This window comes from Dermacentor andersoni, chromosome 2 (assembly GCF_023375885.2).
Source record: "Dermacentor andersoni chromosome 2, qqDerAnde1_hic_scaffold, whole genome shotgun sequence".
NCBI lineage: Eukaryota > Metazoa > Arthropoda > Arachnida > Ixodida > Ixodidae > Dermacentor > Dermacentor andersoni.
The window spans coordinates 437,341-449,610 of NC_092815.1; the positions used below are offsets into that span (position 1 = coordinate 437,341).

The 12,270-nt window shown below is 47.9% G+C and overlaps 1 protein-coding gene across 9 annotated transcripts in view; it reads right to left on the minus strand.

Moving 5' to 3' along the window:
- The window catches only part of LOC126543058 (run domain Beclin-1-interacting and cysteine-rich domain-containing protein-like), a 454,654-nt gene that overhangs the window by 175,653 nt on the left and 266,731 nt on the right, over positions 1-12,270 (minus strand). For all 9 annotated transcript variants that reach the window (XR_008615039.1, XM_055077611.1, XM_050190205.2 and 6 more), the window contains one exon: positions 4,782-4,896. Coding sequence is in view for 8 of the 9 variants with exons in the window: in XM_055077611.1 (XP_054933586.1) it covers positions 4,782-4,896 (115 nt within the window). In the remaining variant the exon portion in view is untranslated. The remainder of the gene's footprint in view (positions 1-4,781; positions 4,897-12,270) is intronic.

The following is a 12,270-nucleotide window of genomic DNA, read 5'->3' on the forward strand; positions in this document are numbered from 1 at the left end:
GAGCTTTTAAAGATAGCCCAAGATATTTTTTTATAACAACATTTTTTTTTCACCGGCAAAAGATGCAGAGAGCGAGTCGGGCTATACTAATCCAGGTGCAACCAAATTAGGAAGATTCACTAAAGTTCAACAAAGCCACTACCTCACCAGAACAGAAATTGGCCTCCCTGATGCGGTATTCGGCCACCCTCTCCTTCATGATTCCTACAATTAACCCATGGCTCTCAGTCCCCAGGAGCTGCGGAGTACCTGACCAAGGCGGTGGTCAGACCCGTAATGCAGCAGAGGATGCTAAGAATCTCTGGACCCGGACAGGCCGCCAATGCAAACTGACCCTGGCAACCTTTAACAGCCGAACTTCGTCAAGTGAGGCTAGCTTAGCAGGACTCCTTGAGGAACTATTAGACATTGTTTGGGATATCATTGGCTCTAGTGAGATTAGAAGAACTGGTGAAGCTTATACAGTGCTGATTAACGGCCATGTCCTCTGCTATAGAGGTCTCCCAAATAAGAAGCAATACGGGATTGGATTCCTAATCCATAAGGACATAGCGGGCAACATTGACAAGTTCTAAAGGATTAATGAGGGGGTAGCAGTAGTTATAATCAAACTTAATAAGAGGTATAGCTTAAAGGTAGTACAAGCCCACACTCCAACATCTAGTCACAATGATGATAAAGTAGATCAGATTTATGAAAATGTTCAATTAGCAATGAGAAAAGTGCAAACTCTGTATACTGTAGTAATGGGTGACTTCAATGCAAAAGTAGGAAAAAAGCAGGCTAGTGAACAAGCAATTGGCAACTACAGCGTCGATAATAGGAACACTAGAGGAGAGATGCTGGTAGAATTCGCAGAAAGGAATAAGCTGAGAATAATGAACACCTTTTTCAAGAAGCGTAGCAATAGAAAGTGGACCTGGAAAGCCCTAATGGTGAAACAAGAAATGAAATTGATTTTATGCTTTCTGCTGATCCCAGTGTAGTGCAGGATGTAGAAGTGACAGGTAGGGTAAAGTGCAGTGATCATTGATTAGTGAGGGTTAGGATTCACCTCAATTTGAACAGAGAAAGAGTAAAATTTGTCAAGAAGAAACAGGTCAACCTAGAGAGAGTAAGGGTAAAAGCAGACCAATTCAGGTTGGCACCTGCAAACAAATATCCAGCCTTAGAGAGATGAAGATGACTTAGAGGAAATGAATGAAACCATAACCAGGCTGGCTTCAGCGGCAGCAATTGAAGTGGGAGGCAAGGCACCAAGGCAACCAGTAGGCAAGCTTGCCCAAGTGACAAAGGACCAAATAAAGAAACGACAAAGAATGAAAGTGTCTAACTCGACATAAGCTTTTTTCGTCGCACCATCTAGTCTTCTACCGTCCTCTACTGCGCTTCCCTTCCCTTGGTACCCATTCTGTCGTCCTAATAGTCCAACGGTTATCTAGTCTGCGCATTACATGACCTGCCCAGCGTCATTTTTTTTCTCTTAATGTCTATTAGAATATCGTCTATACCCGTTTGCTCTTTGATCTAAACCGCTCTCTTTCTGTCTCTTAAAGCTATGCCTAGCATTCTTCGTTCCATTGCTCTTTGCACGGTCCTTAACTTGTTCTCAAGCTTCCATGTCAGCCTCCAAGTCTCTGCGCCATATGTCGGCACCGGTAAAATGCACTGATTGTATACTTTCCTTTTCCATGATAATGGTAAGCTCCCAGTCAGGAGCTGACAATGTCTGCCATATGCGATCCAACCCATTTTTATTCTTCTGTGAATTTCCTTCTCATGGTCCGGGTTCCCTGTGGTTAGTTGACCTAGGTAAACGTACCCCTCCACAGACTCCAGAGGCTGACTTGCGATCTTGAACTCTTGTTCCCTTGCCAGGTTATTTATCATTATCTTTGTCTTCTGGATATTAATCTTCAGCCCCACTCTTATGCTCTCCCTGTTAAGGTTGTCAATCATTTGTTGCAACTCGTCTGCATTGTTGCTGAATAGAACAATGTCATCGGCAAATCGAAGGTTGTAGAGGTATTCGCCGTCAATCTTTACTCCTAAGCCTTCCCAGTTTAATAGCTTGATTACTTCTTCTAAGCATGCAGTGAATAGCATTGGAGGATTGTGTCTCCTTGTCTGACCCCTTTCTTTATAGGTATCTACCTACTTTTCTTGTGCAGAATTAAGGTGGCTGTGGAATCTCTGTAGATATTTTCCAAGGTATTTACGTAAGCCGTAAGCCGGCAAACATTATACTGATCTACAAAAAGTGAGACGTTAAAGAATTGAAAAATTATAGGCCCATTAGCTTACTCCCAGTATTATATGAAATATTTACCAAGATAATTTCCAATAGAATAAGGGCAACACTGGACTTTAGTCAACCAAGGGAACAGACTGGTTTCAGGAAGGGATACTCTACAAAGGATTACATTCATGTCATTAATCAGGTTATCTAGAAATCGGCAGAGTACAATAAGCCTCTCTATATGTCTCTCATAGATTACGAAAAGGCATTTGATTCAGTAGAGATACCAGCAGTCGTAGAGGCATTACATAATCAAAAAGTACAGACTGCTTACATAAATAACTTGGAAAATATCTACAGAGGCTCTACAGCTACCTTAATTCTACACAAGAAAAGCAGGAAGATATTTATAAAGAAAGGGGTCAGACAGGGAGACACAATCTCTCCGATGCTATTCACTGTGTGCTTGGAAGAAGTATTCAAGCTATTAAACTGGGAAGGCTTAGGAATAAGGATCGACGGCGAATATCTCGGCAACCTTCGGTGTGCCAATTTCATTCTTCTATTCAGCAACACTGCAGGCGAGTTACAACAAATTATTGAGGACCTCAACAGAGAGAGTGTAAGATTGTGGTTGAAGATTAATATGCAGAAGACAAAGATAATGATGAATAGCAAGGGCAGGGGACAAAAGTTCAGGGTCGCCAGTCAGCCTCTAGAGTCTGTGAAGGAGTATGTTTACCTTAGTCAATTAATCACAGGGAACCCTGCTCATGAGAAGGAAATTCATAGAAGAATAAAAATGGGTTGGATCACATACGGCAGACATTGTCAGCTCCTGACTGGAAGCTTACCATTATCATTGAAAAGGAAGGTGTACAATCAGTGCATTTTACTGGTGCTGACATATGGGGCAGTGACTTGGAGACTGACAAAGAAGCTTAATAACAAGTTAAGGACCACGCAAAGAGCGATGGAACGAAGATTGCTAGGCATAAAGTTAAGAGACAGAAAGAGGGCAGTTTGGATCAGAAAGCAAACGGGTATAGCGATTTTTTAATTGACATTAAGAGAAATAAATGGAGCTGGGCAGGTAATGTAATGCGCCAGTTAGATAATTGTAGGACCATTAGGGTTATGGAATGGGTACCAAGAGAAGGGAAATGCAGTCGAGAATGGCAGGAGATAAGGTGGAGCAATGAAATTAGGAAATTCGCAAGCGCTAGTTGGAATTGGTTGGCGCAGGACAGGGGTAATTGGAGATTGAAGAGAGGCCTCCATCCTGCAGGTGACATAAAACAGCCTGATAATGATGCTGCTGATGATGATATGTGACCACAGACCAAGAGAGCCGCAATCGACCCTGGGCCAGTATAACGTAAAACTAGTTTTATCTGTTTTCATTCCAAATCTGCCCTTTGCACTTCGTGATAGGTCAAAAGGCTCAGGCCTTGCCCAAGTGGGCACAAAAGCAGATTGGAATAGTTTTACGCTATACCGGCCCTGGAAGAGAGGTGCCCACCCATTCAAGCTGCTGCATTGCACACACCCCCAATATCTAGTTTGCTCACAGCACCCTCAGCCTAATTTTAATTGTTTTACGCCTCAGCTAGGGTGCGCCACACCACTTTGCCCCCCCCCCCCCCTCCCCTCAACCATATTCTAGTACACTTTACATACAGGCGCCCTGGCCGATCTGACAGCAGTGGCGACAGCCAAGAGTGGCGGCACGTGCGCTGGCTACTTGCCAGAAGTGCTGAAAAGTCCAGTGTTGTAAATGCGAAAATTAAGAGAAACTGTGCGGGAGGCACCATCACGCGGTATGCGGAGTCTCAATGGCTGCAGTCTTTCAGAGTGCAGTTGTCAGGTACCTGTTAAAATGACGAGCGTCGGCGTCGGCTCTTGTAACCAAGCGAACGAGCACAGCGAAGGATGAAAGAGTGAACATGGAGCACAGATGAAAGATGGTGATAACAAAGAGAGTGCGAGGAGGGAAGCGGGGGAGGAGGGTGCAGTGGAACCATGAGGTGGAAAGCAGAGGAGGAGGCTATGACGAAAGCGTGAGATGAAGACCGTAGTGCTGCATAAGACAGGCTCTGCGGTGACGATTGCTACGAGATGGCGCCAGAGTAGCATGTGTCGTCATTCGCCAGACGTCACCGATACCATATATGGAAATAAAGCGCTGCATGAGCAGAGGGCTGTCTGTGGCGGCTGCTGCGTATGTGTAATTTGTACATGCTTAGCTACAACAATATAATTTTAGCTCCTCCTTCAGCTTTCTTATATCAATATATTGGGTGTGCCAGCTAACGTTAGCCAAGCTATCAAAAGAAAAGGAGAAGATTTAAGATACATGGTACAATATAAGATTACAAGACCTACAGCATTTGGTCGTCACACCTTTGACGACGGAGCACCATAGGTCTTAGAACCGTATCTTGCACTATGTTTATTTAGCATATTTCCTTTAAATAGCTCAGCTAACATTAACTGGGACATGCAGTACAGTGTCGAACTGTTCGAATAAAGGAGCACATACCGACTGGGCCGCATCTTGCTCTGACACCAGCCACTGCAGGTCTGAGGCCTTGGGCAGCTGCTTTTCTGAGAAGCGTTTGAGCAGGTTCAGGGCCACTGCTTCAGCTGAGGAGCACCTGCCACATCAGAACCACAGGTCACTTAAAGACCAAATTATAGTTGATGTGCCATACATACACCACATTTAAACAATGCAAAACTTACTTACCAACAAATATAACAAACTATTTAGCTGTGAGCTCACTGCAAACTCTAACTGAAATGGTTGGAAAGCTACCAGGCATTGAGTTCCTATGTCTAGCAGAGTCTGGCCAAACACCATCCATGTCAGATACTACACACCACAGCAAACTCTACACAAGGCACGAAAGTATGCACAGAGCAAGCTACACAAGTGGAAGATGAGTGGATGTGGTGACAACAAAGAATTACTGTCTCTTGGACCATGTGTGTTAGAGTGTTACGAGACATTGCAATGTACCAGTGCATGTTCAAAGGCACAGGATGACATGAGCCAATACTACGTCAGTATCCATGACAATGGTTGACAACATAGCTACCAGAGAGTTCGTTTTTGCCTTTTTCGAAGTGCCATCATCATATACTTTCACGGCATAGATGCCGACTGCAGAAGGGCTTGGGAGCCGAGAGCCCCCCCCCCTCCCCCCCCTGAATTGTACCCCCTCTGTGGTGCCACCCCCCTCTCCCCTGCCCCTCAATTTGTCACTGCAAGACTTCTGTCATCCACATCTGAAGTTTCTTTTAGGTTGTCCTTAACTTCTCAATTGTTAAATCTTTCAATTAGCTAAGAGCTTGCTATAGTATTGTTAGCGCACATGTGCTCTGCTTTTTATTAATTTATATTTTCACTTAATTTCTGCAAATGCTGATAATAGCGGGAAAGTTTAAAGTCAGTTGGGTCATTAAGGGCTAAACCAGTGCTTAAAATGAGGCAAGGCACGGGGGTACCCGGCCCCCCTTTGGCATGTCAACTGTAGTACTGCGGCACCCACTCGACAAGTGCTGGAAGTTACTTTATTACCAGTAGTGCCCTTTGCGGGGCAATTAATATTCTCCAATTTTTCAAACAAACATTTAATCACAATTTATCGGTTGATTATACTGTTATGTAAGAAGACACAGATGAAAAGCTATATACTAGTATATTTACAACGTAATACGCCACACTTGGCCAAGAGGCAACAGCCCGTGCTAGCCTCCAATCGTCATCGTAGTCTTCTCACTGCTCGCCTCTTCGTCATTGGAAATACTATACCGTAGCACTACCCCCGGCGGCAAAAGCGCCGTCTTGGAGTGACTCAAGGCTGGACTCGGAAGCAGTGCAGTAGGCCTTGAGCCTACTGACGTGCATGACATCACTAGATGCCAGAGTAGATGACGAGGTTGAGCTCACAGGAGCAATTTCGTACGTCACAGGCGTCACCTGGCGCAGCACGCGGTAGGGCCCTGTGTATCGCGAAAGGAGCTTTTCTGAAAGTCCGACGTGGCGAGAGGGTGACCACAGGAGCACGAACGCACCAGGCGAAAACTGTAAGTCACGGTGGTGGGCGTTGTACTGACGCTGCTGAGTGGTTTGTGAGTCCGTCAGTCGAGCACGGGCAAGCTGGCGTGCATGGTTGGCGAGGGCGATGGCGCCGCACGCATACTTGCTTGTTGAGATCGCAGCAGGAGGAAGTGCCGTGTCAAGGGGCAAGGTCAGTTAGCGACCGTAGAGTAGATAAAATGGAGAAAATCCGGCGGTGTCATGCCGGGAAGAATTATAAGCAAATGTGACGTAAGGAAGGGCAATGTCCCAGTCGTGGTGGTCCTTGGAAATGTACTTGGACAGCATATCGGTAAGAGTACGGTTTAACCGCTCTGTCAGGCCATTGGCTTGAGGATGGTATGAGGTAGTCAGCTTGTGGAGTAGAGCAGGAACGCGCAATGTTGGCGATAACTTTCGAGAGGAAGTTACGACCACGGTCAGTAAGCAGCTGTCGCGGGGCTGCCATGAAGTAAGATACTGTCACGCAAGAGAAAGTCTGCGACGTCAGTGGCGCAACTTGTAGGGAGAGCCCGCATGATAGCGTAGCGGTGGCGTAATCAGTTGCGACGGCTACCCATTTCTTCCCAGAGGATGACGTGGGAAAGGGACCGAGGAGGTCTAATCCAACACGAAAGAATGGTTCCACAGGGACGGTGATCGGCTGGAGATGACCGGCAGGTAGCACCTGAGGTGTTTTCCGATGCTGGCAGGGATCACAGGCAGCAGCATAGCGTCGGATGGAGCGAGCGGGACCAGGCCAATAGAAGCGGCGGCGGACGTGGTCGTACATGTGGGTTACCCCAAGATGTCCTGCAGTGGGTGTGTCATGCATCTTAAAGAGCACAGTCTGTCGTAGATGTTTTGGCACAACAAGAAGAAGATCAGATCCGTCAGGGAGGAAGTTCCTTCGGTACAGAATGCCGCCCTCGAGGACATATCGGCGAACAAATGCGTCTGTAGGTGTAGAGCACAGACATTCGATGAGTGCTCGCAGCGATAGGTCTTGGTACTGCTTATCGGCGATGTTAGCGAAGGTAGACACAGAGAAAACGCCGTTGGCGGTACTACTGTCGGCGTCCTCAGGCTCGTCTACCGGGTAGCGAGACAGGCAGTCAGCGTCGTTGAGTAGTCGGCCAAATTTGTAGGTGACAGTATACGAATATTCTTGGAGGCGTAATGCCCAGCTACTAAGTGCTCCTGTAGGATCTTTCAGTGAGCATAACCAGCAAAGCGCGTGATGGTCTTTGACAATGGAAAAGGGTCGGCCATATAAGTATGGGCGAAACTTCGCAACTGCCCAAACTAGGGCCAGACACTCGTGCTCAGTGATGGAATAGTTGCGCTCGGAGGGTGAGAGGAGCCTGCTGGCGAAAGCGATAACATGGCCGTTGCCGTGCCAGCCGCGCTGGCGTTGTGCCAGTACTGTGCCAATTCCGTGACCACTGGCATCAGTACGGACTTCGGTAGGCGCAGAAGGATCGAAATGGGCCAGAACGGGAGGCGTTCGGAGAAGGTCGATTAGATGCGAGAATGCAGAGGCCTCGTCATCGCCCCACTGGAAAGGGGCGTCTTTCTTCAAAAGCTCAGTTAGTGGTCGTGCTATGGCCGCGAAATTTTTCACGAGACGGCAGAAGTACGAACAAAGGCCGATGCAGCTGCGCACATCCTTGTCACACTTCGGAACAAGGAAGTGCGTAACAGCATGGATCTTGCCTGGGTCCGGTTGCACTCCGTTCGCGTCAACGAGATGCCCAAGGACAGTAATCTGGTGATGGTTGAATTGGCACTTCGATGCGTTCAGTAGCAAACCGGCTCGACGAAAAACATCCAGGACTGCCGAGAGGCGCTTGAGGTGCGTAGCGAACGTTGGGGAGAATACTATAAGGTTGTCCAAGTAGCACAGGCACATCGACCATTTGAAACCGTGAAGAAGGGTTTCATCATGCGTTCAAAAGTGGCAGGAGCCTTACATAGACCGAACAGCATCACTTTGAATTGATAAAGACCGTCCGGTGTTACAGAAGCAGTCTTCTCGCAGTCGAGATCGTCCACGGCAATCTAATATAGCCGGAGCGAAGGTCAATAGAGGAGAAGTAGCGAGTACCGTGGAGGCAGTCAAGGGCGTCATCAATCCGAGGTAGGGGATACACGTCTTATTTGGTAACCCTGTTAAGGTGCCGATAATCCATGCAAAAGCGCCATGAGCCATCCTTCTTTTTTACCAGTACAACAGGTGATGCCCATGGACTATATGATGGTTCTATAACGTTCTTGGCAAGCATTTTGCGAACTTCTGCGTGAATAACTTGACGCTCAGCTGGTGACACTCGATACGAGTGGCAATGAACACGAGGGGCATCGCCGGTATTAATGTGATGCTTAACAGCTGTAGTTTGGGCCAAAGGACGATAAAGTAAAAAATATCGTGGTAGGAAAACAGAACGCGGTAGAGCGCACAAGCGTGCTTGGACAGCATGTCGGGCGCAATAATTTTCTGTAAGTCGGCGATGCTACAAGTTGCCGACTGCGATGGTAGAGGAGCATCGGCTGAATTGTCGTCTACTGCAATAGATGCTATTGAGTGATCCTCGATTGAGCAAAGCTGGGCCAGAGACATCCCGTGTGACGTCAAGCCAAAATTGACCACTGGCAGGCAGACACAATTCGCCATAATAGATAAAACGGTATGAAGTATACTGTGATACCGTGTGTAAGTAGGATGTCTTGCATAGGAGCCGCAATGTAGTGACCATCGGGCACTGGTGGGGATGACACTAAGTCAACGTAAGTCAGTGCCGAAGGTGGCAAGCGAACGAAGTTGACGGAACTGAGGCGACTGGGGTGCAGTTCAGCGGGATCCAGAACAGGCAGGTCAAGGCGGAGAGTACTGGCGGAACAATCGATGAGAGCAGAATATGCGGAGAGGAAGTCCATGCCGACGATGATGTCGTGGTGGGGACAGTGGGCGATGACTGTGAATAGCACGATTGTGGAGCGATCGGCGAAGGAGACACGGGCGGCACACATACCAATTACGGGGGCTGTTCCACCATCAGCGACACGGACAACAAGCGTCGTGGCGGGCGTGATTGTTTTCTTCAGGCGGTTACAAAAGTCAGCTCTCATTATCGACAAATGCGTCCCAGGGTCTATAAAAGCAGATACAGAAACACCATCGACTTGCACGTCAAGAAGGTTCAGATGAGTGGGCAACGTCAGTAGAGGATTTGGCGGCGTAGGGAGCAATGCAGCGTCACCTAGAGGCGCTGCATCGTCTAGTTTTCTGGCTGGGTGCGGCGTCCGAAGGGAGTCGGCGAAAAGGAGCGACGGGGGTGGGGAGAGCGAGATTGCCATCGTTGGGCCGAAGGCGAACGAGAATAGGGACGGTTCGGTGCAGGAGAATCAGTGGTGGCATTATCGGAGCATGCAGCATAGGGAGGAGAAGGGCCACCTGGGCGTCGAGAGTATATAAGTAGATCGGGTCGGGGAACTCCAGCGACTGCGACAGTGCCAAGAAATGTGCCCGATTTGACAGCAGTAAAAACAAATGGGCTTGTCGTCAGCAGTGCACCATTCAGATGGGTTGCGGACACCTGGTGGGTAATAAGATCCGAAACGGGGCGGAATCGAAGAAGCCGGGTGGGTGTCAGGGCGATGGGCCGAGCAGATGGTGTGAAGACCCATGTTTGCGAACTCCTGGCAGACAACTGCCTGGATCAGGGAAACCGTGACTGCAGGTGCGTTGGTGGGGCTGGAGTCGAAGGCAGCCGGATAGGCGGCCTCGATCTCACGCCGGACGATCCTGGTACAATCGCCAGTGTTGTTGGGACGAGGAGCATCGGCACAGGAAGATGTCGCTGGGGTGTTGCGAAAACGGGCAAACTGCTGGTCGATACGTTGGCTTTTAGCGAGTTCAAGGCGGCGGCACTCTTTTATAACTGCATCCACCGTCGCCACGTTGTTGAAAACGAGCAAGTTGAAGGCATCATCGGCAATGCCTTTGAGGATGTGGGAAACCTTGTCTGACTCAGTCATGTGGGTGTCAACCTTGTGGCACAGAGCCAAGACGTCCTGAATGTAAGTGACATAGGGCTCTGTTGACGTCTGCACACGGCCGGAAAGCGCCTTCTGCGCGGCAAGTTGGTGACCGTAGGGGTTGCCGAGCAAGTCTCTGAGCTTTTGCTTAAGCGAATCCCAACTGGTGAGCTCATCTTCGTACGTCCGAAACCAAACTCGAGGTGTGCCACCGACGTAAAAGACTACGTTGGTGAGCATGATAGTAGGGTCCCACCGGTTATTGCGGCTGACGTGTTCGTACAGGCTGATCCAGTCCTCGATGTCTTCCCCACCTTTGCCCGAGAATACACCAGGATCACGAAGAGCAGGGAGAGTGATGTAGGTCGTCGAAGTGGCAGCATGTGTCGGAAGCGGCTGAGTTGAGTTGTCATTGCCGGGAGCCATGAAGGAAGGCTCGACGTATCGTCCACTGCGAAGCTCCGTGACGAGGTACAGGGAACGTCCACCTCCACCAGGTATGTTATGTAAGAAGACGCAGATGAAAAGCTATATACAAGTATATTTACAACGTAATACGTCGCACTTGGCCAAGAGGCAACAGCCCGCGCTAGCCTCCAATCGTCGTCGTCATTTTCTCACTGTTCGCCTCTTCGTCATTGAAAATACTATTCCATAGCAATATATATATGTGAGCACATGTGAGTGTGTGCGCGCTATACTGTTCGGTGCCCTAAGAGGCCCCCCCCCATCCCCCCCTTTTCACTGAAGGTAGACCTTAAGCCCTGGGCTAAACAATTACTAAACATTCACTTTTTGCTTGGGTAGAGACGTAAATAAAACTCTCACTATGTGTCTCTGTTGCCTAGAAAGTACCCAAGGTTACAGCAATTATATATTTGCAGAGACTGGAGGCCATGTTATGTGTGAAGCCTAGCTAAAGTTTCAGAAGTGCATTTTACAAACCACATAGGAAGTTTTCAACATGTCCTGAAAGAAGTCAACATGCCACAAAATTGACATTACCCACTGCAGTGGCCTAGCAGCCGTGGTGTAACACTGCTAAGTACGAAGTTGTGATATCAAATCCAATACGCAGCGGCTGCATTCAATTGTGGTCGAAATGCAATAATGCCTGTGTCCCGTGCATTGGGGGCATGTTAAAGATCCCCTGGTCGTGAAAATGAATCCGGATTCTATGGCATGCCTCATAATCAAATTGGGGTTTTGGCACGTAAAGTCACAGAATTCAATTCAATGTTGACATTCTGAGGCAATGAAAGGCATATTACGCATCATCATCATCATCATCATCATCACACGACTACCACAACCACCATCATCATCATATTTTATGTCCACTCTATGACGAAGGCCTCTCCCTGCAATCTCCAATTACCCCTGTCCTGCGCCAACTGATTCCAACTAGCGCCTGGAAATTTTTGAATTTCACCACCTGCCTAGTCTTCTGCTGTCCTTGACTGCACTTCCCTTCTCTTGGCACCCATTCTGTAACCCTAATGCTCTACCAGTTATCTTACATATGCATTACATAACCTGCCCAGCTCCATTTCTTTCTCTTAATACCAATTAAAATATCGGCTATCCCTGTTTTCTCTCCGATCCACGCCGCTCTCTTCTTGTCTCTTAATGTTATGCCCAACTTTCTTCGTTCCATCGCTCTTTGCACGGTCCTTAACTTGTTTTCAAGCTCCTTTGTTAGTCTCCAAGTTTCTGCCCCATATGTCAGCACTGGTAGGATGCCTTGATTGTACACCTTTCTTTTGAGTTATAATGGTAAGCTTCCAGTCAGGATTTGACAGTGTTTGTTGAATGCGCTCCAACCACAATTTTATTCTTCTGTAAATTTCCTTCTCACGATCAGGGTCCCCTGTGAGTAATTGACTTAGGTAAACGTACACCTTCACAG